This window comes from Misgurnus anguillicaudatus, chromosome 5 (assembly GCF_027580225.2).
Source record: "Misgurnus anguillicaudatus chromosome 5, ASM2758022v2, whole genome shotgun sequence".
NCBI lineage: Eukaryota > Metazoa > Chordata > Actinopteri > Cypriniformes > Cobitidae > Misgurnus > Misgurnus anguillicaudatus.
Genome location: NC_073341.2, coordinates 24,788,507 through 24,814,922, shown reverse-complemented (window position 1 = coordinate 24,814,922; position 26,416 = coordinate 24,788,507). Strand labels below are relative to the sequence as shown.

Sequence of the window (26,416 nt, the reverse complement as noted above, 5' to 3'; positions counted from 1 at the left end):
TTGAGATTACAGTGATCATGCATCATACTTTATCAGCAATTAAAACACTGCTTATTTTACTTATTACTCCATGACTGAAATAATAACATTTAAAGAGACCAAAGCATTAACTCTTTCCCCGCCATTGACAAGATAACTCGTCATTTAAGAGAAAACACTTGCCTGCCAATGATGAGAATTTCCGGCTTTCCGGAAGTAGCACCTCACGTGAAAGAGAAAGAACTCTGTGTATGTTTTAAAGATCGCTTTGATTTCTATCGAAAGTCCTTCACAAAAATCGAATGATCTTTTTGCTCAAAATTGAGTGTTGTTGAAGAAACCTATCCATATTTGAGAGGTGATAAAAAGAACTAATGATGAACTATTTTTTTTTGAAAGCAGTGGGTATGTTCTTTCATTTAATATATTGTAGAACATTTTCTGGAAGGCATTAAACTTTTGTGAAAATCATGAAAAATGCTGGTGCTGGCAACTTTTTTTTAACGCTGGCGGGGAAAGAGTTAATTACAAAAATAACCATTTCAATAAATGAAACACAATGCAATTTATTCTTAAACTGGTGGTCTTTTGATAGATGATAGATGAAACTCTCTTTGGTTTATTGAACGTTACGCCCAGAACACACCCATTACGAGAATAGGAACAACCCTTTAAGACAGTACGTCAGGCGCATAGACCCTTTTCCAATCATTAAACTAGCAAAAGTGGATTCGGACACGCTCTTTTAGACTGTGCACTGTGCTTTAGACCATGTGCTTAGATCATTAAAATAGGGCCCAATGTCTGTCTATGAGTTCCATTTCAGTCAAAATTATGCTTTATAAGGCAGCTTCCTATACCACAAGTATAGACAAGGCAACAAGTCGGCTCACTATGATTTGGAACCAAAAGCAAAGAGAGAGATGGGGGAAGAGAAGCACTTGTGTGCTTTCGGCAGAGGAAGTAAACGTTTCCCAGATGTAACAAGTAAACAGCAGAGCTACAATTGTGATAATTGGGAAAGCAAATCCCAAAAAACAATCTACGCTGATTTTACACCATAGTGATACACCATGATTAAGATGTTTCAACAGGAGGTGTCACTGCTGTTTTACAATCATTTCAAAATAGAAGTTTGAATGCCCCTGAAAGTTTTCAAAGTCAGGGCATTAGTGCACTTGTTTTGAAGTGTGTGTGCATGTATATGTTTGTGTACTGTATACTACTAACCTTAGTGGTCTTCACTTTGTTGCCTGTGCTGCAGCTCCAGCCTGTGAGGTCGGGCAGGACTTTACACTCCTCACCGTCCAAGCACGGCTGCATCTGACACCACCACTTCTGAGCGACTATAGATGCTACATCACAGGGAACATTGACAAGAGCAATGGGGTTAGTACACACATACTCTTAAACTAAAGACAGTAGGTCGAATTCACTCAGCAGCTGTGCCTCTTTTTTACACAGTGTACCTTGACATGAAAACGTGCTGAAATATCTTTGCACTGTGATTATTTAAAATACATCATTGTTTATTCAGTGCTAACTAGCTTCTACACACTCTTAGAAAAGAGGTATCAAAGCTGTCACTGGGGCGGAGATCTTTCAATAAGTACACCTTTGCACCTAATGCATGCATGTTAGTACCTCAGAGGTTACATAAGTATACATATCTGCACCTAAATGGTACATATTCAATTTAATTCAATTTTATTTATATAACACTTTTCACAATTGTTTAATTGTTTCAAAGCAGCTTTACATAAATAAAAGCAGGAGAAAACGGTTGACAACATAAGCAGAGTACAGCGGCTAAGATTATACCGTACTAGCGAGAATAGTAATAATGTAGCAAATAGAAGAGAGTTATAAGTTAAATCAATGTCAGCTGACTCCCTAGGAATTAAAAGAAAATCCTAGGAGAAAAAAACCTTACTTAGTCAGGAGGAAAAAGTCCTATAAGAAAAAAACCTTGAGAGAGAGCCAGACATAGCTGATTTTATAAAGCATTGCAGACCTTAGGGGCTAAATAGAAAAAGGATCTACCACCTAGACACTTTTGATATTCTAGGGATAATTAAGTGACCAGAATTTTTGTACGCGATGTATTGTATTATGATAGTAGTTCTCGAATATGGCCATTTAAGGCTTTATAGGTGATTAGCATTATTTTAAATGTAATATTTAACTGATAACCAGTGTAAAGACGCCAAAATTGGGCTTATGTGATTATACTTTAAGATCGAGTAAGCACTTTTGCAGTGATGTTTTGAACCAGCTAAAGCTTGTTTACATGATTTGCGTGACACCCCCCTGAGTAACGAGTTACAATAGTCTATTATTAAGTTCATTAAAGTGTGGATAAGCTTCTCTGCATCTGATGCAGACAACATATGGTGTATTTTTTAGATATTTCTAAGATGGACGAATGCTGTGCGGCAGACGTTGGAGATATGACTATTGAAAGATAGATTGCTGGAACATCACACCTAGGTTCTTGACTGTGGAAGATGGCACAACAGTAATCTGACATATTTTGTTTGGAGAGATTTGGTTCATTAATAAGTATCTCTGTAACTGGAGTTTAGCATAAGGAAGTTATTTGCCATCCAGTCATTGATATCACTAATACTGTCTGTTAGCTTAGAAAACTGTTGGGTTTTGCTAGGATGTGAGGAGATGTAAAGCTGGGTGTCATCTGCATACTGTAGCAGTGAAAACCTATGTTATGTTTCCTGATAATGTCTCCTAGAGGTAACATATATACGAGAACAGAATTGGGCCTAGAACTGATCCTTGCGGTATGCTGTATTTAACCGGAAAGTGATAAGACTTTTCTTAATTTACATAAACAAAGTGATAGCGATAAATATGATCTAAACCAGGCTAATGCCTGACCCCTGATGCCAACATAGTTTTCTAGTGTATTAAGTAAGATTGTGTGATATATTGTGTACTAGTAGACTGTACTAAAGTCTAGTAATATAAGTGTTGAGATTTTCCCACGATCGGGTGTTAAAAGAAGGTCATTTGAAACTCTAAGCAGTGCTGTCACTGTGCTATGGGGCCTGAATCATGATTGGAACTTTTTGTACGAACTTATTCACTAAGAATGTGTATAGTTGGCTTGCCACTACTTTTTCTAATATTTTAGAAAGAAAGGGAAGATTCGAGCTTGGTTTAAAATTATGAACATCTCCCTGGTCAAGGTGAGGCTTTTAATAAAGGGTATAATAACTGCCAATTTGAAAGATGTTGGAACGTATCCTAGTTCTAGTGATGAGTTAAAGATATTTAGTACTGGGTCTGACACTAGGGAATACCTCTTTTAGTAATTTTGTGGGAATAAGGTCTAATATTCACGATAATGATTTGATTAATTTTGAGAATGTAGCTTTAAATGACTTAAGTTGTTCATGTGGTAATCTAGTGTTCAATGTACTATTTTGGTAAAATGGTGGCTGCTTGCATAGCTTTCTGAGATAGGAAGAGATATGGCGTTTTTTTTAGGGCCTGTCTGTAGTGTTTAACACTCTTCCCATAGAGCATGCCATACCTCTAACTTGGAACATATTAGAACCTTTATTTTTTAAAGGGTCCCAGTGACAGCTTTGTACCTGTTTTTTTGATGCAGTATGTACTGTATATTAGATTTTGTATACTGTAGATTGTAGATCAAAAACCCAAGTGCTGGTTCATGGTGCAATGGTGTATCATTAGATCTTAGTGTATATTTTATACTGATCATAATATGTTGATCTGCAAATCATTAAATTAAATGATATAAAATAGCATCCATACACTGTCAGGAAAATGCTCCAAAATGGCCCCAGGCGGTCATTGGGGCAGTTCCCATTTAGAGAGGACATTTCAGACGACTTTTTTAAGATGTCAAATTAGTGTCCCTAGAGTACATATGTGAAGTTTCAGCTCAAAATATCCTATAGATTATTTATTATAGCATGTTAAAATTGGCACTGTAGGTGTAAACAAAAAGATGCCCTTTTGGGTGTGTCCTTTAAAATGCGCTTAAAAAGAGCTTATCTCTGCACTAAATGGCAGTGCTGCACTGCAAAAAATGACTTTCTTACTTAGTATTTTTGTCTTGTTTTCAGTAGAAATATCTAATAATTCATTAATTAAGATGCTTTTTCTTGATGAGCAAAATGACCCAAGTAAATAAGTCTAGTTTTAAGTCAAATAATATAAAATTTAAGTGAAATTGTCCTAAAACAAGCAAAATTATCTGCCAATTGGGTGAGAAAAAGAATTGTGAAATAAGATTTCTTTTTTCTTAAACACTTAATTCAAGTAAAAATTTCTCACCCCATTGGCAGATATTTTTGCTTGTTTTAAGCACAAATTCACTTAAATTGTATATTTTTTGTCTAAAAACTAGTATTATTTTCTTAGGTCATTTTGCTCATCAAGAAAATACATCTTGATTTAAGAAAGTAAGAAAGTCATTTTTTGCAGTGTGTGGTTGGATAGTGCAGATTAAGGGGCAATATTATCCCCTTCTGACATCACAAGGGGAGCCAAATTTCAATGACCTATTTTTTCACATGCTTGCAGAGAATGGTTTACCAATCTAAGTGAATGAGTTTATCTTTTTTTCACATTGATGATAGAAGCACTGGAGAGCCAATTATAGCACTTAAACATGGAAAACATTTTCATGATATGTCCTAGGGGTGGGCGATAAATCACTTGCGATTTTCATGCGTATCTCATCAGTAAAACCGGTTTCGTGATTAGTAGTAAATTTCCATCACCTGCTTTCAGATGGAGCAGCATTTACTACACAGAGCCGTGAAGCTAGGCATAATCATGGACAAATCGCCTCCAACAATGTATGCCATTTTGCAAGCTTTTCTGTGAAATACGGCTCCGTGCAGTAAATGCCGCTCCATCCGAAAGCAGGTGATGGAGATTTAAACACGAAACCGGCTTTACTGATGAGAATCGCAGGCGATTTATCCCCCACCTCTAATATGTCTTCTTTAAAAAGATCCTAAAACGTAACATTTAGGTTCAGATATGTATAGATTAGTACCTTTGAGGTACTAATATGCACTCTTTAGGTGCATAAGTATCCTCTTTGAAAACTTACTGCCCGAGTGAGTGACTGACAGGTAGGGATAATTTTTGGATAATTTTGTCTGACAGTGTACCTCTAGCACATTAACCAACAACAGCACAGATGGAACGCAAAGCCTACTGTATACGTGTACATTGGACAGATTGACACATTCAGTTGCAAATGGATTACTGTGAACTGTAAGCCAATGATAATCTTGTATTTAATTAAATTGACATAAAATCTACTGACATCTAAAGCCGCATTTGGCCTATTCAATAATTACTCATCTGCTACGATAATGTCATGTTTTTACTAAATCTCATTTGGGAATTTTCTTAACAAATATTGATATTGATTCCTAAATTTGTTCAGCATATGACACAATTCAATTTTAAAAACAACTCACAGCCATATAAGTTCTGTTCTGGTGGTGCAAAGAAACATTGACTAATGTTAAAAGTTGACTCCAGGAAAAATACATACACTACATGTCATAAACATGTAAGGCATGACTGCTCTGAATAAAGACATGATCATGGAGTTCAGTTTGAGAGATAGAAAGTGACAAACAGATGAGTAGAGATTTGATATGGATGTAGCAAAAAACGGTCTGAAACACAGCTTATTTGACATTTCCTCTCCCGCAGAGTGCTGCGTGTGGAGACACTCGAGCTATTTTTCCCTGAGCTTACAGTCAGGCAAAATAAGATAACGATTGATTTCTCTGTCAAGTGGACAGTGTTGACACAATATTAAATGAAACAGCCAGACAGTCGAGGGAGAAAAAGATGCAGGACACAGTTTCTGTAGTTTTAGTTTATGTGAGCACATAATGCTTACGGCAATCCCATAAAGCATTTCAATGACCTCAGTATTTTTCCAATATTTATGTGTTCAAGTGTGGAAATCAATAAAGACTATATGGGTGATTCTTGCGAAATTAGACTTATGAGGTGTCATGAAACATTTTCATAAAAAAAGTAAACGCAAAGTAAGAGTATAAAAATAAGAAACATACAGTTATATACTAACATACAGTCATGTACTATTTTGCACATGATTTCAAATAACATCATAAAAACCATTTTTTTTCACATTTAAGTGGAAAATTTTCATTACCGCAACGTGTCCATGACTGGATTTTGGTTATTTGACATGGAAATATTTATAATTAAAAAATCTAAAAAATAAAAAGCAGTGCATGTTATACTATAAACGTTTACAGTAAAGAAACATGTGGTATTTGGTGATCATTGGTAAATGTAGAGACAATAATAAGGAATAAAAATGTGTCCAAGAAAATTTTCTCATCTTCCGCAGCAATTTTCAATTATATTTTTAAGTCGTCGAGAAACTAACATTTTCAAAAAAAATTGTTGGAAGGGACATAATGGACTGTGACACTCAAGATGGCTACCAGGTAAGCAGTTTTTATTTTTTCTCTCCAGATAAAAGTTGAAATTTTGTTTGCCATAGTACTTAGACAACTTTTTAGTTCTCACTACCGAAACATGAGTTTGTAAATACATATATTTAATGTCATGTTGCGGTAATGATAATGTTGCGGTAATGATATTTTTATAATGATAATCTAAAAAATTTAAATAATTCTATAGGAATTATTTTTTAAATCCTCTAAAAATAATGGTTATAGTAAGTTCAGACCTTAATTTTATATGTGCAAAAAAATGGCTTCAATGGCTTTTTTAAAAAATCTGATGCTGGACACCTTTTAAGTCTGGATTTCGTGAGAATCACCCTTATGCACATAGATATGTATAAAGGCTAGATGGCTCAAGGCGGAGTCCCTAACGGCATCACCTTGCGGCCATCTTACGACAGGGCGCTCGCTCACTCGTAGCATTGAGTTTAATGGTGCAGGTACTTTTAAATGACCATAACTTGCTCAATTTTCTACCGATTTTCAAACGATTTAGTTTTTTACAAATGTTATTAACGTGGCTATAATTCTGGATGCTTTAACATTTTCTTGAATTTTTTTTATTTTTAGTATAAGTATGCAGTGTCATAGGTACATCTTTGACGTTTATAACAAACCAAACCGTTTGAAAATCGGTAAAAAATTAAGCAAGTTATGGTCATTTAAAAGTACCTGCATCATTAAAACTCAATGCTATGAGTGAGCGGGCGCCCTGTCGTGGGATGGCCGCCAAAATGCGGACGTTGCACTCCATTGGCCAGCAGCGCGGACGAGCCATCTAGCCTTTATACATATCTATGCTTATGCATATATAATATATGCATATCCTGCTCCTACAGTGTATTGGATTGTTGTGATCCTCCACTAGTGTATTCCACATAAAATACAAGCTGATATTTTAGAGAAAAATTTATTGAAATGAAGTAAAGGTTTTACCATCAACACAGGAGGGTGCAGCTCTCGTTGTTCCTGCAACCTGTCCCGGAAAGCAGGAACACTTGACTGTCTGTGATCGCTCCTCAATCTTATTTCTGTTACAGCAGCGATGAGCTGCGATCACCTCACATGTGCCAGCCTTCACATGCACTGCAAAAAACATACACACACAGAGACATATTTCATCAGAACATCTCTCTGCGACACTGCAGTCAGCAGGTAATTCACACATGCACACCTGCAGTCTGTCATTTTCACCACAAACTGTCACCACTTGCATATATTGCCCTATATATAGTACGAACAGATATGTTTGATGTGGCATAAATGTCATATTTATGGAAATGTTTCTACAGCAGTACTCTGTCTCCCCCCAAAAAATCCATTTACAGTTTTTCTAATGGAGGGAACGTAAGAGCATTGTGTATGATTCTTTTTGAAAGGAAAACTTTAATTAAAACCACGAGGGTCACAAAAAACTGAAAATTAATAACATAACAGCTCGGGAGCCCAAAGGCTACTTGCTTTGAGTTGTCAAAATGATTGAAATTCAAAAGAAGATTTACAACCTCTCACTATCTCAATATCACATCGATGAAGAGTGACATTTTTTTGAAGGTTTTAAATTTCATGTTTTTGAAACAGCAAGACAGATGAAGAGCAAAATCTATTACTCACAGAGAGAAAGAGAGAGAGAGAGAGAAAATATAAGATGCAATAATGAGTAAAATAAAATACAAACATCAGAATTTATTTTGCCTGCCTTGTCTGAAGCATTCAAAACATTTTATTTTGAATCACTATACAGCTCAGAGGGTTTCACCTTACAGAGATGCAAAGACTTCAGCTGAAATTTCGTCTGAGCTGCTAAACAAGCCCTTTAATGCTTGGAGCGCTTCCTAGAATCAGCTTTTGTATTATAATTTCTAACTGTGGTGCGGTGTAAAGTTTCTGATCTCTGCTTGTGGAAGGGGTTTTTGTACAGGACCGTTATGTGGACTTCGAATGTGAACACACAGATCAATACTGCAGCTTTGGGGCCGTTTTGTCATTTGGTCCGAAATACAACCTCTAAATCTGTGCAGGACCTCTATTTCAATCTCGCTTGCTTGTTTCAGATGTATTGGTCATGAGTGCTAGCTCTACCTTAGATTTGGATTGAGTTAAAGGGATAGTTCACCCAAAAATGAAAATTCTGCTATCATTTACCCTTATGATATTCTTAACCTGCATGAGTTTCTTTTTTCTGATTAACACAAAAGAAGTGTCCTGCGTGCCGTGAGATCCTGTGTGCATCACATGTTTTGTCAAAATAAGTGCCTGCTGCACATGCATCCAAACCGTTTATGATAAAAGAGACACACATGTTTACAAAATACACGCAAGACACTCCCTTAGCATTAAACTTTGATTACGCATGAGATTATGCGAGTATCTGGCAAACGCGAGCGTCTCTTTTATCATAAACCCTTTAGATGCATCTGCAGCAGGCACTTTTTTTGGCACATGATGCACAGGATCTCTCAAAGCGCAGAACACATATTTTGAAAAAAGGAACCACACACATGACGAGCTACATACATGTTGTGACGAACTTCGCATCGAGCGCCCTCAAAAAAAAAAAGAAGTCACCAGCCACCATTGTACAGTAAGTGATGCTAACCACACATGGTACCCATTGATTTACATAGTAGGAAAATCAAATACTATGGAAGTCAATGGGTACCGTCAACTGTGTGGTTACCATCATCTATCTAAATATCATCTTTTGTGTTCAACAGAATAAAGAAACTCGTACAGGTTTGTAACAACATGAAGGTAAGTAAATGATGACAGAATATTCATTTGGGGTTGAACTATCACTGTAGTGAAGCAATGTGTATTTTTGTACATGGGTAACAATGTGCGACCCTGGTTGTGAAAACCAAGAAAGTAATTTTTGTGATTTACAGTATTCTATATAAAAACAATAAAAATGACATAAAATCATTACACATAATATAACATTCTGTAAAAATATAATCTTGATATATTAATATTGACTGACTAAGACCATGTCAAAGATTGAGATCAATGTTAAATCAATAATTAAATAAATCATAATTCGATTAAAACTTTAGCCTGGATTTCATAGACAGGCTCACACATAAGTCTTAGTATGCAGTAAATTGAGGAATAGCATAGCATAGCTTGCTCACCAACACAAACATACCAAAATTCAGTGGATCTCAATCTTTATGACTTCCACAACAATATTTAAAGACTCACATCTGTAAACCACACTGTTAAAAATGTCTATCAGTGGCGGCGTTGACTTCTTTTTTCGAGGGCGCTCGATGCGAAGTTTGTCACAACGTGTATGTAGCCTGTCACGTGTGTGGTTCCTTTTTTTAAAATATGTGTTCTGCGCGTCGAGAGATCCTAGCATCGCGTGTCTTGTCAAACTAAGTGCCTGCTGCAGACGCGTCTAAAGGGTTTATGATAAAAGAGACGCTCGTGTTTGCCAGATACTCGCATAATCTCATCAGAGTTTACTGTTAAGGGAGTATCTTGCGTGTGTTTTGTAAACGTCTCTTTTATCATAAACGGTTTTGACACGTTTGCAGCAGCAGGCACTTATTTTGACAAAACACGTGATGCACATGGTTCACACGACGCAACAAACACATATCTTGAAAACGCAAGCAACACACATGACACTCCGAATTATTTTGGATTTAAATTGCATAACTAGAACTATATACAATATTTTTGCTATAAAAATAACCAAACACAAAGAAACAGTATATCTTGTTGTTTTGTTCTTATTTTAATGCATATCTGATTTTGAATAATCATCCTCAGGCTCCCTTGGAAGTTTGCTGAGGTTGAGAAAAACTGCAATGGACTGTTAGATTGGCACAACATTTAGCAAGCTGGAACAGGACAATCTGTGGAATGGTGCAAAGGAACATCCTTCACAACAGAACGCTCTTTATGCGGCTCTAAGGAATGGATCTGTCCTTCGGCGGCTGGGCAGCACACAGCACAACGGCCAATCAATTCATTTCTGCACACATTACCTCACATCAAATTAATCCATCCTGACTGGGTCAAAATGGTGGCTGACACTGCTGGTCACCAGCCTACGATGTGCGTGTGTGTGTGTAAAACGTGAAAATGTCAACCGTCCCGAGAGATGGACTCCTCAACTGAGAAACGATTCTTTCCATCACATTCTTTCCCATCATGCATCTCACTAACCGCAGTGACAGGGCATTTCATTTCTGTGTTCCCAACATGATGGGATTCCACAATTTGGCCTCTGTAGAATTCAACGGGGACACACGGTAAAGTAGTTTTCACACACACATACAATGCCTGGGAGGAGTTTGGGTGGATGAAGTTCAGATGTGTGAATTATGACGTGTACGTGTGCGGGTGTTTGTATGAGTGCTTGTCCCGAAGGAGTTATATTTCTTATTTCTCTCTATTTCTCACTTTCTTTCCACCCACCATCTACTTCCTTTTCTCTCTCGGGTCTCTTGCTTCTATACGTAATTGGGAACAATACCTTTAACAATAACCTGAGGCGCTTCTAGGATTTCAGTCTTAGGTGGGCTCAAGTCCCTATCTGTATGTACACTGACGTGGCTTGGAGGGAAATATCTTGCCTTGAGTGCAATAGGTTGCAAGTTTGAATCCCACCTGACTAACATTTTTAAAATTACCAAATTGTACTGTTTGTTAGTTGATGTACACTCATTTAAAGGATTATTAGGAACACCTGTTCAATTTCTCATTAATGCAATTATCTAATCAATCAATCACATTGCATTTGCTTTAATGCATTTAAGGGTGTGGTCCTGGTCAAGACAATCTCCTGAACTCCAAACTGAATGTCAGAATGGGAAAGAAAGGTGATTTAAGCAATTTTGAGCGTGACATGGTTGTTGGTGCCAGACGGGCCGGTCTGAGTATTTCACAATCTGCTCAGTTACTGGGATTTTCACGCACAACCATTTCTAGGGTTTACAAAGAATGGTGTGAAAGGGGAAAACATCCAGTATGCGGCAGTCCTGTGGGCGAATATGCCTTGTTGATGCTAGAGGTCAGAGGAGAATGTGCCGACTGATTCAAGCTGATAGAAGAGCAACTTTGACTCGTTACAACCGAGGTATGCAGCAAAGCATTTGTGAAGCCACAACACACACAACCTTGAGGAGGATGGGCTACAACAGCAGAAGACCCCACTGGGTACCACTAATCTCCATTACAAATAGGAAAAAGAGGCTACAATTTGCATGAGCTCACCAAAATTGGACAGTTGAAGACTGGAAAAATGTTGCCTGGTCTGATGAGTCTCGATTTCTGTTGAGACATTCAGATGGTAGAGTAAGAATTTGGCGCAAACAGAATGATAACATGGATCCATCATGCCTTCTTATCACTGTGCAGGCTGGTGGTGGTGGTGTAATGGTGTGAGGGATGTTTTCTTGGCACACTTTAGGCCCCTTAGTGCCAATTGGCCATCGTTTAAATGCCACAGCCTACATGAGCATTGTTTCTGATTATGTCCATCCCTTTTTGACCAACATGTACCCATCATCTGATGGCTACTTCTAGCAGGATAATGCACCATGTCACAAAGCTCGAATAATTTCGAAATTGGTTTCTTGAACATGACAATGAGTTCACTGTACTAAAATGGCCCCCACAGTCACCAGATCTCAACCCAATAGAGCATCCTTCGTGCCCTGGATGTGCATCCCACAAATCTACATCAACTGCAAGATGCTATCCTATCAATATGGGCAAACATTTCTAAAGAATGCTTTCAGCACCTTGTTGAATCAATGCCACGTAGAATTAAGGCAGTTCTGAAGGCGAAAGAGGGTCAAACACAGTATTAGTATGGTGTTCATAATAATCCTTTAGGTAAGTGTATATCACTAAGGGTGATTGTGAAAAACGGCAACACCCTTTAAATATTAGAAGGAACAATAACCATTTTTCCTCATTTTTGTTCTTGTGTTCCGTATTTTAATAAGATAAAACTGAGATTTTCTCTTGAGGTCTTCTCCCCGCCTGGTTTTAATTCCTATTTATCAAACTCCAAAATGTCAAGATGTAAATATTGTAAGGGTTGGATTCTCTCAGTTGGGTGAATTATATTACTCACTCATTTCAGACAGGAAAATCTGCAAATTGGGATGGAAACATTGTGTAGCTCAGTGGGAGAGCCACCCAAATCAGCCTCAAATGTCAAATGCAAATATGCAATTGGAATGAGAGGTCGATGTCTCTACTGTAGCCTGTTATAGAGAGAAACAGCTTGTTTCATCAGAAATCATCAAGATAAAAGAAAAATCTACATTCTACAACTTACCAGTCACAAGAGAGGCGGTTAATTGCTCAGTATGTAAATGATCTGTTTACTGTGTTCACCTGCTTTACCAAGACACCTCACTTTGTCTCCAAGAGCTTAGTTTGCTTGCTGAAATGGCTCTATGTTCAAATAAACAGGTCAAATAAATAATAGTGTAAAACTGGACCTCCTAATTTTACTTAAAAAAATTATATAATTCAGTTTTTTTTAACCAGACAGATTAGAAATGTTATACTTTTTAAAATGTCTTTAATAGTGGTGTCCTCTCTATATGGCCATTATGAATCGACTGAAGCAGCACTGAAGATTTTTAAGACTGTATAAAAAAAATGTCATTTCTCTGAAGGAACATCCATGTGGTGTGTTTTTTTATCAAATCAGATCTCTAGGAAATTTGCCCTCCAATGTACTGTATCTGTCGAACCATATTCAAATACACATTAACAAAATAATTTTACGCACGTTCACACAGATGCTTCTAGCAGGCTCACGTAAAACCCGCAGAGGCAGAGTAAAACATGCACCGGTAGTCATAAAAGACTAAAAATTGACTCCTAGGGTGAAGTTACAGTAATAAACAGCTGTGCAATTGTTTTAGTGCAAACACTGCTTTATAGTTAGCCTTGCAAAGCTCATCGGTTTGATCCCAGGGAGCATGCATACCAATTAATCTAAGTCGCTTTGGATAAAGGCATCTGCCAAATGTATAAATGTAAATGTACAGTGCAAATATAGTTATCATCATAGGTTTAGCCAAACCCTTGGTGCATTCTGTATAGGCTTAATGCAGTCATCTGATTTAATACTTAAAGCAAAAAGTACATTTCATTGTTTGTGCAAAATAAAGGCAATCAGAACTGGGCATATAGTCAGATGAATATGCACATGCAGACTTTTTGACCACACTACCCCCCACCCCACTTTGTTTTTGCAAATGTCAACTTTTTAAATTCATAATAGTCTTTTGGTGCCGTAGTAGTTGTCCATTACTGATGCTATTGTAAATACTAATTTGTTTGCCACTGCAAACAAATTAGTAAGAGGCGTACAAGGTGAACTCAGCATTAGAGGAAGAAACATCAGCAAGAAATCCAGACACACTGAGCCACTCTCTCACTTCAGGGCTCAACCAATAGAGTGAAAAGTGAAAGCCCTTCAATAACCGAGAGTGCTCTGTCCATTTCCCTCTCAATGTCTATTTCCTCATTGCAGTCATGTAAGCCTTTGAGAACACATGCTGTTAATGCTTCAATCAGACCAATGATTCCTCGCATTTATCTGCTGGCTGCTCACTTTGGAGGAAGTTCAGCGTTACAGAAGATGTAAGTGAGACCGTCTGCACAGCAGGTGGCTGTAAGCTCTTTTGAAATTTAAAGGGGACATTTCACAAGACTTTTTTAAGATGTAACATAAATCTTTGGTGTCTCCAGAGTACGTATGTGAAGTTATGGCTCAAAATACCATATAGATAATTTGTTATAGGATGTTAAAATTGCCACTTTGTAGGTGTGAGCAAAAATGTGCCGTTTTGGGTGTGTCCTTTAAATGCAAATGATCTGATCTCTGCACTAAATGGCAGTTCCGTGGTTGTATAGTGCCGATTAAGGGGCAGTATTTTCCCCTTCTGACATCACAGGAGGAGCCAAATTTCAATACTTATTTTTGACATGCTTGCAGAGAATGGTTTACCAAAACTAAGTTCCTGAGTTGATCGGCCCCTTTAAAACTAAGAAACTATCGTTCCTTCACACACACGCACACACATGCATGCACGCATACTCGCTCGCTCACACGCACACACACACACATAAATGCATTATAATATATTAGAGAATCTGTATATAGGGTCAACATTTTAAAGTTAGGCTTTGTTCAGACAGGTAGCAAATCTGGACCCAAATATTTTTGTACCATGTGATAAATCAGATTTTTTTTAAATCTCTGAGTTATCTAATCAGATTTTAGTTGTTTTTATTTTGACATTTTGCACACAACGCCTAATAAAATTTTTATGATATTGTCCAAATAATGTCTGCTCACTCTTTTGCCATTCAGAGAACTATGATACGTTTATTATGTATTACGTCACCTTTATTAATTGAGTTCAGAATGAGATTACATCACAATAGACATAAGGAAAGTCTACATTTACATTTCTTCCATTCTCTTATCCCACACTTACATCTATTTTGAGTTTTTCTATGATACGTTTTCTTGGCATCGTGCGGACGCTTACATCACTACCACAGCAACCGACTGTAGATCGATTCTAATGGTGCATTCACACCAGATGCGAAAGAAGCAAGCGCACGGGATTTACATGTTAAGTCAATGCAAAGACGCTAATAGGCACCCTGCGGCGCGGTAAGCGCGAATGGAAAAATCCTAACTTTGGCGGATGTTTGCGCCGCGTTAATCAGGAGCTTGCTCTAGCAGTGACGTGATTACAGAAAGCGAGCGGAGGCAGAAAAACAAAACAACAATGGAGGACAATCGTCATCGCTACACGAGACATCTTCATACCTTCACAGGAAATTAAAAGGATCTTGTTTGGAAGAAAGTGAGTGAGGAGGTTGAACAATCTGGTAAGTTTACTCAATTTAAGCTATATAAGCCCCTCCCATGATAATCATTTACACGTGAATGTCTTGAATGACTAGAATTTCATGCGCGATTTTTATACGTACATGAATGAAGCAAGTAAATTCAAAATGTTCAAGTGTCCAACTACCCGCGAATAGCGCGTTATTGCCGTCTCTTCCGCGTCTGGTGTGAATGCACAGTAAAGAGCAAAATTTAACACCTCTGCAATATGGACACAACTTTAACAAGCAAACTAAAAGTAATTAACAGACTAAGGGGCAGTTTTCCGGACACAGAGTTTAGATTAATCCAGGACTAGGCCTTAGTTATATTAGGTTATTTAAGTAGTTTTTACAAACATAATTTACAAAAAACAATACTGGTGTGCATCTTGACACAAACATTGGCACTGATATATGTTAAGATATTTCAGTACAAGATGTTTTTAAACAGGCAGCTCAAGTAAGCCTTTTAATCTGGGACTAGGATAAGCCCTGTCCGGGAAACCGCCCCAATTGTTTATAGTTTAACTGCACTGGAGTTTACTTATATTTTCAAAAGTGACAACCTATTAAAAATTGTGGGGAGATCGAAATTGCTGAGGGGAGGGGGGAGGTGGAATGAGATATCCTACCTATAAAGAGATGTAGCAAAAATCCACAAAGCCATTGTTGAAGATACAGTGTTATACTACCAGGTCCTAAGCTTTCATTTTGCTATTGATCTTCTGGGTGGGTTTAATATATCACAGTTTTCTCCAATTTTGTGTGTAGTAGTTAAACTCAACTCTCTGTGCACAGCAGAACACTGTAAGGAGAAGGGTGGCAGATATAATAAGACAAAGCTGTAAACAGACACATTGGGCCCTATCTTGCACCCAGCGCAATTGACTTTGTCAGTGACGCATGTATCATTTCGTATTTTGCACCGGCGCACAGCGGGTTTTTCCCTCCACAGACGCACGTCGGCAAACTAGGGAATGAACTTACGCTCCCTGGGCGGTTCAGCGCAAAAAAGGAGGCGTGCTCCGGCGCAAACCATCCCTGATGCTATTTTGCAGTTTCAAAAAACAATTGCGCTACTAACAAAAAAAAAAAACTAGCCTAAAGTCAGTGGCGCGTTGCGCGTGGTTCATTATGCTATTTTAAGGGCGCATGCTTGACCATAATGTATAGCGCGCACAACGTGCATTGCTTATCTAATCTACACAGATGCAACAGTTATTTTTGCAAATCATAAATTGTTACAATAAAAAATATAAGATAAGGGAAATCATTAAATAATAAATTGTTACAATAAAAATATTAATACATGAGATAAGGGAAATCATTGTGGTGAGCATTGTGGTGATAGTTTTTATTTATTTTGTGTGGCAGCGTTAAACAATTATCATGCAAGTTTGTTGTGTGGCTGTATTACGTTTATTTTATCTAAATAATAATTAAAATGTTTTCATAAGAAACCTTCATGTATATGAACTTGATTTGTAAGTGTACTTTGGGGTTGAACCTTGCTTGCGTTTCTTGTGTCCGATTTCAAAGCCCCCAAACCCTTTCAGCGGTGAGGGTGGACGCAGCGATGTCCTCCTGTGTGCCCGGCGTGCCCGATTTATGCTGGCAAGCTTGGGATCCCCCGGTCTCCTGACATCATTGTAGTGCTTGGCGCAGCTGATGAGACAATTGCGGCTATTTCCTCTCACGCCTATTTAACCGACACTGATTTTTGGGCGGGTTTCTCCCATCCCCATACAACACAACTTCTCTGTCTTTGACTGCTCTTACAAGAAAGTCGGTCTCATCGGCTGTGAACCGCTCCTGGCGTGCGCCTGTCAAATCCATCATAAGAATAGCAACCCGCCATGGAACTTGCGCCCTTGCGTTTAAAAGGAATGTTGGATAGCGCTCTGATTGGTTTATTTGACGTTACGCCCAAACCACACCTATGAATAATGAACCTACTTCAGACCAACCCCTTATTGATTTGCGCCCGGCGCAAGACTTATTTCTCCCGCCGAGAAAATAGCAACAGCGCCCAAGATCTGCCCACAAAGTCACTTGCGCTTTGCGCTACGCACTTGCGTTTCAGATCGTTAAAATAGGGCCCATTGTCTCATTTACTTATAACTGGCTGTTCATAAGGTCATATGCACAAATACTATTGCTGTAGTGAATGATTAAGTCTGTGTAATGAATGTTTATGGGAGTGTTTATAATTACAAAACTATAACAATGACAGACTGAAAAAACTTTTAAAGAGTAACTAAACCCCTGGTCAGAGCCTGACTCCACCCACTGGAAATATTTGAAAAATGCAAGAAAAGTGAGCAGACCCCAACGGATAGAGGGGACGAACTGAGCTCGTACCAAGAGCTGGAACCTGTTTACGTAGGGTCGTACCGCTTACATCACGCAGTACCGCAACATCCAATAGGAAAATTCAACTGCAGTAGTCACCATTCAACCCAAGCGTGCCGCACAAGCCCTGAAAGTGAAGCCAAAACGTCTTGATCGCCCCTAGTGACTGGTCCCAGTTTAAGTCATAAACCCCGCCTACCCATGTTATTCAATGGGACTTGGGACCAACTAAACAATTTAATTACACTTCAATTATCTTTTTTCCGAAGCTGGTTTCTGTCATTTTCTGTAGTTTTTATCACGCTGATGTAAATTCAAGTGTTTGTTTTTAAAATAAGTTTGTTTCTATTTAGTTATTTAATGGAATAAAAACGGTGGTGTCACGTCATGATTGACAGCTGTGATATGTGCATTCTGTGAGAGTGAGGGCTGGGCCTTGCTTTCGCGGCTTTACTTCCTGCTCACTACTGCGAGGACTGGTCCCAAAATCGCTACTGCGCAGACTCAAGACCCAAGATGTCAGCGCCGTATGGGGACACTGATGGCTTCACTTTTCACCAATGTAAGAGAGCGAATGGCGTCGTCAATCTTTACCCAAATATCAAAAAACGTTACTCAAATCAATGAACAGCACTAATAAAGCCCCATTCTTACAGATCATTCACTAAAAAACGTTGAGTAGGGTTTAGGGTGCTCGAAATATACATGCTACCTATAAAAAACTCTGCGTTGGGTCAAAAAGGGACAAACCCTTCCGTTGGGTTATATAAACCCAGAACATTTTTATATTTGACCCAACAATGGGTTAAAACAACCCAGCATTTGAGATGAAACAACCCAGCATAGGTTAAATTACAACCCAGTGGGATGCGTTTATCCATTTTTGACCCAACACTGGGATGAAAATAACCAAGCATTTTTTGAGAGTGTTGCTTAACATGATTTGTCCAAGTATGATTATTTAACCAGGAGAATCCCAATGAGATTAAGGACCTCTTTTGCAAGGGTGACCTGGATTCACTTTTCACCAATGGAATATGCTGGTGAATCAACAATTTTGGTCCTCGAACAACATTACTCTTAACCAATCAGATGTAACGCAGGGTTAGAGTTATGTTTAATGGTGACATATCACGAAAATCTGACTTTTCCCATGTTTAAGTGCTATAATTGGGTCCCCGGTGCTTCTATCAACATAGAAAATGTGAAAAAAACAACCAAGTAACTTAGTTAGGGAAGACTCAGAAATAGTTTAGATGTCAGGTTTGGACTGTAACTGTTTGATACTGTTGCATCGTCAACATGTCCTACTCAGCTAAATCACACTGAGCTGCGTGCACCTGCGGACAAATGCATTGCGCTGCACGTTGAAACATTTCAAAGCTGTTGCCGCTGGCCATAAACCTCATTTAAGAAGTTCACCTGGTCCAGGGATGTGGAAAAGTGCAGACAGGTGGGCTATGCTGTGTGTAATGAAGGAGTTCAGGCCTGAAAACTCACACTCAAAGTTCTCCCACTGGACGTAACTATAGAGAGAAAAGAGCTAGGTTGGGGCAGAAGAAGGATTTTGGAGTTGTCAGAAATAGTGAGGAAAAATGGTTGCCCATGTTTTTTTGTGAACTGCGATTGGCAGCATTTATTTTCGTGCTCCTCCAGCACGTTCTCTAAAGAGACTGTTACCTGGGCCCACAAAACAAGTTCCTGGGGGCATTGCAACCTTGTATAGCCTTCAATATTTTTGGTGTTTTTAAAGGGGCCATGGCATGAAAATCTGACTTTTTCCATGTTTAAGTGCTATGATTGAGTCCCCAGTGCTTCTATCAACCTAGAAAATGTGAAAAAGATCAACTCAGTAACTTAGTTTTGGTAAACCATTCTCTACAAGCACATGAAAAAATAGGTCGTTGAAATTTGGCTCTCCTTATGATGTCATAAGGAGATCTTATTATAATAATACCACCCCTTTATTTGCACTATCCAACCACAGCACTGCCATTTAGTGCAGAGAAAAGCACAATTGAGTTTTAATTGCAACAAACCACCATCATTGTGATCAGTGTTTGAATTTCATCAGCTCATTTGCATTTTAAAGGACACACCCAAAACGGCACATTTTTGCACACACCTACAAAGTGGCAATATAAACATGCTATAATAAATTATTTATATGGTGTTTTGAGCTAAAACTTCACATATGTGCTCTGGGGACACCAAAGATTTATTTGGCATCTTAAAAAAGACTTGTGCCATGGCTCCTTTAAGCATTTCACTTGCATTTATTCATTTGGCAGACACTTTTATCTAAAGCAACTTATAGTACACATATTTATCAGTATGTTTGGGAACCGAACCCACAACTTTTGCGCACTACAGTAACTCAGTATCGTAATGTATTGTGTATGTACCCGTCTTTAACAACCGAAGATCACATGGGCTTGACAGTGTGTACGTTTGGTATGTGGTATTGTAAGTGTTGCGCATCACTGTGTAATATCTGTTTTGATTGGTTGAGTGGGACCAAAAGGGCAATCTATGACATCTGATCTCCTTTGGTGATCCAAGCATATAAACGTCCTCAGAGATATATTTCACTTTTACACGCGGATGTGTCCGGGGAGGAGTTTGACGACATGGCTATGAAATTTTATGGGCTCTTCAATCCGGATCTATATTGAGGACACATTTAGCTCCGCCCAACGGATTATCACACACAGCATGACACATACGGACCATTTACCATCACATATACAGTATATAAGCAAGGGTTAACTAAAGTGAAGCAAAGGGCCATATAATGCTACAGACACTGTGCAAAAAATTAAACAGACGATAAATGACTACAATCATCATTTAGATGTGCACCCAGTAATGTTTTCCTCATTAAAAAATGTTTTAGCTTGAAATGAATGGTGTGCGGGATGTTTTTACACCATTGTTTGAAAATTATCATTATTTTTGTGAAACTGTTTGGTCCCACTAGTGGTGCACAAATGATCCATTTCACCTTTAATTCGCCTACCGAGTTTATGCAAATTGATCATTTTTATCATTATTTTAGGAGCAGTTATGCGTGTGTGCTACCGCGAGCTATCTGCCCGGGCCTGTGAGTGCCGTTTAAAACAGAAGCTTGATGGGTTGGGAATATAAAATATAAAATAGCCTGCCCCGTAGCAGCCAGCTCTCTCCACAAGAATATTTTTTTGTAACTGTGACAGAGAGAAAGTAAATGTGTGTGTATACAAGGCTTACAAGCTTTACCTTACAAACAGTGGCGGCCGGTGACTTTATTTCCGAGGGGCGCAGAATTAAAATATGCGTTCGGAGCGTCATGTGTGTTGCTCGTCATTCCAAAATATGTGTTTGTTGCGTCATGTGAAACATGTGCATCATGTGTCATGTCAAGATACATGCCTGCTGCGCACGCGTCAAAAGGGTTTATAATTAAACTAGATAGAAAAGTTTGAAGACAAACTTTATGTTGGCTTGACAAAACCTGGCCTGAACTTTTAAAAAAGTTTTGGAGAAACTTAAAACAAGTTTAGTTTAGTAGTCTAACTTTCCGTAAACATGATTTAACAAAAACTTAGCATGTTAACATGATTTAGCACTAAGTTAGCATGATGTTAACATGAATAAACATGAGTAAACATGATGCTAACATGAATTAGCATGAAGCTAGCATGATGCTAACATGAATTAGCATAAAGCTAGCATGATGCTAACATGAATTAGCATGAAGCTAGCGTGATGCTAACATGAATTAGCATGAAGCTAGCGTGATGCTAACATGAATTAGCATGAAGCTAGCATGATGCTAACATGAATTAGCATGATGCTAACATGAATTAGCATGAAGCTAGCATGATGCTAACATGAATTAGCATAAAGCTAGCATGATGCTAACATGAATTAGCATGATGCTAACATGAATTAGCATGAAGCTAGCATGATGCTAACATGAATTAGCATGAAGCTAGCATGATGCTAACATGAATTAGCATGATGCTAACATGAATTAGCATGAAGCTAGCATGATGCTAACATGAATTAGCATGAAGCTAGCATGATGCTAACATGAATTAGCATGAAGCTAGCATGATGCTAACATGAATTAGCATGAAGCTAGCATGATGCTAACATGATTTAGCACTAAGTTAGCATGATGTTAACATGAATTAGCATAAAGCTAGCATGATGCTAACATGAATTAGCATGAAGCTAGCATGATGCTAACATGAATTAGCATAAAGCTAGCGTGATGCTAACATGAATTAGCATGAAGCTAGCGTGATGCTAACATGAATTAGCATGAAGCTAGCGTGATGCTAACATGAATTAGCATGAAGCTAGCATGATGCTAACATGAATTAGCATGATGCTAACATGAATTAGCATGAAGCTAGCATGATGCTAACATGAATTAGCATAAAGCTAGCATGATGCTAACATGAATTAGCATGAAGCTAGCATGATGCTAACATGAATTAGCATGAAGCTAGCATGATGCTAACATGAATTAGCATGAAGCTAGCATGATGCTAACATAAATTAGCATGAAGATAGCATGATGCTAACATGAATAAGCATGAAGTTAGCATGATGCTAACATGAATTAGCATGAAGCTAGCATGATGCTAACATGAATTAGCATGAAGCTAACATGATGCTAACATGAATTAGCATGAAGCTAGCATGAATTAGCATGAAGCTAGCATGATGTTTACATGAATTAGCATGAAGCTAGCATGATGCTAACATGAATTAGCATGAAGATAGCATGATGCTAACATGAATTAGCATGAAGATAGCATGATGCTAACATGAATTAGCATGAAGCTAGCATGATGTTAACATGAATAAGCATGAAGCTAACATGATTTATTATGAAATTAGCATAAAGCTAGCATGAAACTAGCATGAAGCTAGTATGACTTAGCATGAAGCTAGCATAAGGCTAACATGACCAAAAGACCCAACCCCCATGCCTCTATGATGTTCGGATCCAGAGATATAAGGCTTTGTTTATTATGTTGCTAGGGTGCTCATATTTGGTTGCTAGGGGCGTGGCTTAATACCTCGATAAGAATCCTCAGAGACTGATTGGATGCCTGAGTAAAATGAGCCCACCCCCATGTCTCTGTGACACTGTGCTGCAAAGATATCCATCTGCGCAATTTATAATGGCAGTCTATGGAATAAGTTGCTAGGGTGCCCAAAAATGGTTGCTAGGGGCGTGGCTTAATAGCTATGGGACGATCTTGAGAGACTGATTGGATGCCTGAGTAAAATGAGCCCACCCCCATGTCTCTGCGACACTCTAAAATGAAGATATTCCATCTGGGACGCTTTTATTCCCTTATATGGGCATGTTTCCTGCCCCATTATAAGTCAATGGGGAAATTTGGGTGCCTCTTACACCCCAGGGGTACAGCTTACACCCCAATGTGATGTATGTTCTTACACAGCCTACCAGCCTCTTCAACTGTGATAACCCACAAGTTTCTACAAATTTCTCGTTCGCAGCTATGACCCGTCAAAGTTGGTCGTAATGTTAAGTCAATGGAAAATTTGGGGTGTTTGAGCGCCCCGTTTAGGAATTCGGTAGGTCCCATCAGTTATAAAAGTCATAGCATAAATCTACGTACCAGTCTTAAACGTTTTGTAAAGTTTTGTGGGTGTAGCTTGAAAGCTCTAGGAGGAGTTACTGTTAGAAAAAGTGTGGACCAGAAGAATAATAATAACTAGATAGAAAAGTTTGAAGACAAACTTTATGTTGGCTTGACAAAGCCTGGCCTGAACGTTTAAAACAGATTGACAGAAAATTGAAAGAAGTTTAGTTTAGTAGTCTACCTGGCTGTTAACATGTTTTAGTCTGAAGCAAGATCTAACAAAGTTAACATGATTAAACATGACACTAGCATGATTTAGCATGAAATTATCATGAATAAGCATGAAGCTAGCATGATTTAACTTGAAGCTAGCATGATTTAACATGATGCTAGCATGATTTAGCATGAAGTTAGTATGATGCTAGCCTGAAGCTAACATGCCGTGTGTCTCAATTAGCTCCCTTGTTCAGTAGTCAGGGCACTGATCAGGAAGTCGGCCACTTTAAGGGCTGTCTCATTCGCAAAATCCGTTCAGTGCACTGGAACGTTCGTTCCCTAAAAATTCTCACAATGCTACACAAAAAACAGTGAGCATCGATGGTCCCTGTGTTCCTTTACAGGAAATCATGTGACTTTTTCTAAAGCTCTCCAACTGAACATCATGTGATCCAACTCAATAAACTTTATGAAATGTTACAGAACTTTTATATAGACAAACGTTTGTTTTAGTTGTAAATATAAACACACATTGCTACACAGTAAGGAACCACAATCTACTCAATATTTAAAAGAATAATATTTATTTAAAATTGTAAATATATTTATTACATTTAAAATGTAATTATATGCCTCCAATTTTATGCACAGATATGTAAGAGAACAATGACAGCATTTTTCACAATGTACTGTTTTTAAAATTAAGTCAGAAAGATGTTGGTTTTGCCGGTTGTTGATGAGTAACAGCTCTGAGTGATTACAACGCTCTTAAGCAGCCACGTGACAGAAAAATAAGTGAACATTGTCCCAAAGTGAAGTGAGCTAGGGTCCTTACCAGTGCCCGAACCTGTGTACACGATATACTGATTAAAAGACCCAACCCCCATGTCTCTATGATGTTCTGATGCAGGAATATAAGGCTCTATTTATTACATTGCTAGGGTACTGTATTTGGTTGCTAGGGAGAAAATTGGTATCCAGTAGTGATTACACGTCGAGTCAAAAGTAAAACGGTCCAACCCCTGTGTCTCTACGATGTTCTGATGCGGAGATATAAAGCTTGTTTATTCTGTTGCTAGGGTACTGTATTTGGTTGCTAGGAAGAAAATTGGCATCCACTAGTGATTATACTCCAATTAAGCCACAAGTAAAATGGTCCAACCCCTGTGTCTTTTCTTATTGCATATTTAATTTAATAAGTCAGAAACATCGTGCTGCTGACAGGCGCGGTGGGCGCGTGCAGCAGGTGACGCCAATTATGGGTCCTCTGAAGGTCAGACCGTCTCATTTCAGTTCTCTTCGCAACTTCTGAGGCTGCCACCTTGAATGACTGAGTATTCACCTTTTAAGGTTGCATGCTTATAAGGTTGCAGCCCTTGAATTGGGACACAGCTTATGACACTGTGATAACACATTTTAAAATGGCATTCTATGGGATCGTTCCTAGGGTACTGTCTATGGTTGCTAGGGAGTAGCTTGGCAGTGCCCATAATGATACTCCATAGGCTGCTTGCCAGTTTGAGTGACATAAATCAGCCCCCATGTCTCTATGACATTCGTATTTGAAAATATAACTGTTTGAATTCTGGTTGCTAGGGTGCTCAACAATGGTTGCTAGGGCATGGATAGGAAGTAGTGAAAGTGACACTTCTATTAAAAAAATAATTATTTTAAATGAAAATCAATTAAACTTGATGCGCTCTCTCTCTCTCTCTCTCTCTCTCTCTCTCTCTCTCTCACACACACACAGACATACACACACACACACACACACACACACACACACACACACACACACACACACACACACACACATTCTGGTTTCCATGTTTTGTGTAGACAATCCATAGACGTAATGCATTTTATACTGTACAAACTGTATATTCTATTCCCCTTACCTACCCCATTCCCTAACCCCAACCATCACAGAAACCTTTCTTCTACTTCACATTTTCAAGAAACATCGTTTTGTTTGATTTATAAGCTTGTTTCCTCGTCAAAATGTCCCCACAAGGTCACAAAAACACTGGTATTCCTAGCTTTGTGGGGAAAATTGGTCCCCACAACGTGATAATTGCCAGGTACACGCACGCACGCACGCACACACACGCTCACACACACACATGCACGCACACACACACACACACACACACACACACACACACACACACACACACACACACACACACACACACACACACACACACTAAACTGTATTATATAAACATATATTGATTGCAGTGGTGTAGTCTACGTGATACGCAGGTATACGCCGTATACCCACTAGAAATTGTCAAGGATTTCCGTATACCCACTAAAAATAGCTTGAGGATGCGTAACAGCATGGTTTTCTGACATTTCAAACTTTTAGTCATAATGCAGATGTAAAGCACTGACCAGTAGCATGCTACACTTGCTATTTTAGCGGGTTGAACTGTCTGCATATATATTAGGCTATATATCTGGTGTGTTTGAATTCTTGCCGAACTGCGCGATCCGATTCGCGTATGAAATCAAATTACCATAGCGGCGCGAAAGTGACTGGGGAGCAGACTGGTGTGGCACCAGAAGAACCCACATGCGAGTGACAGCAAAGTACCGCGAGAGCGATTGCATTTATCACATGGAGAAATCTGCTTTGAATCGCTCTCGCGGTACTTTGACATCACCAAAGGGTCTGCTTAGCGCCAAATGAAGTCGAACCTGCAGTGTAGCTGCTCACGCGGCACTGTAAACAAACCATGTGAAGTGAACGAGCTGCTGCAATATAAAATCCGGAGAGTTAACAACGCACATGTGAGTAAACAACATTTAAAACATCAGTCCAGTTTATTAGTTTATCTGGAGGTA

The 26,416-nt window shown here is 38.6% G+C and overlaps 1 protein-coding gene across 2 annotated transcripts in view; it reads right to left on the bottom strand.

Annotated features, from left to right (window-relative positions):
* tafa3b (TAFA chemokine like family member 3b) overlaps window positions 1-26,416 on the bottom strand; it is a 140,805-nt gene that overhangs the window by 6,262 nt on the left and 108,127 nt on the right. For both annotated transcript variants that reach the window (XM_055167832.2, XM_055167831.2), the window contains 2 exons: window positions 7,437-7,586; window positions 1,210-1,334 (listed from right to left, as the gene is read on the bottom strand). In XM_055167832.2, the coding sequence (XP_055023807.1) occupies window positions 1,210-1,334; window positions 7,437-7,586 (275 nt within the window). The remainder of the gene's footprint in view (window positions 1-1,209; window positions 1,335-7,436; window positions 7,587-26,416) is intronic.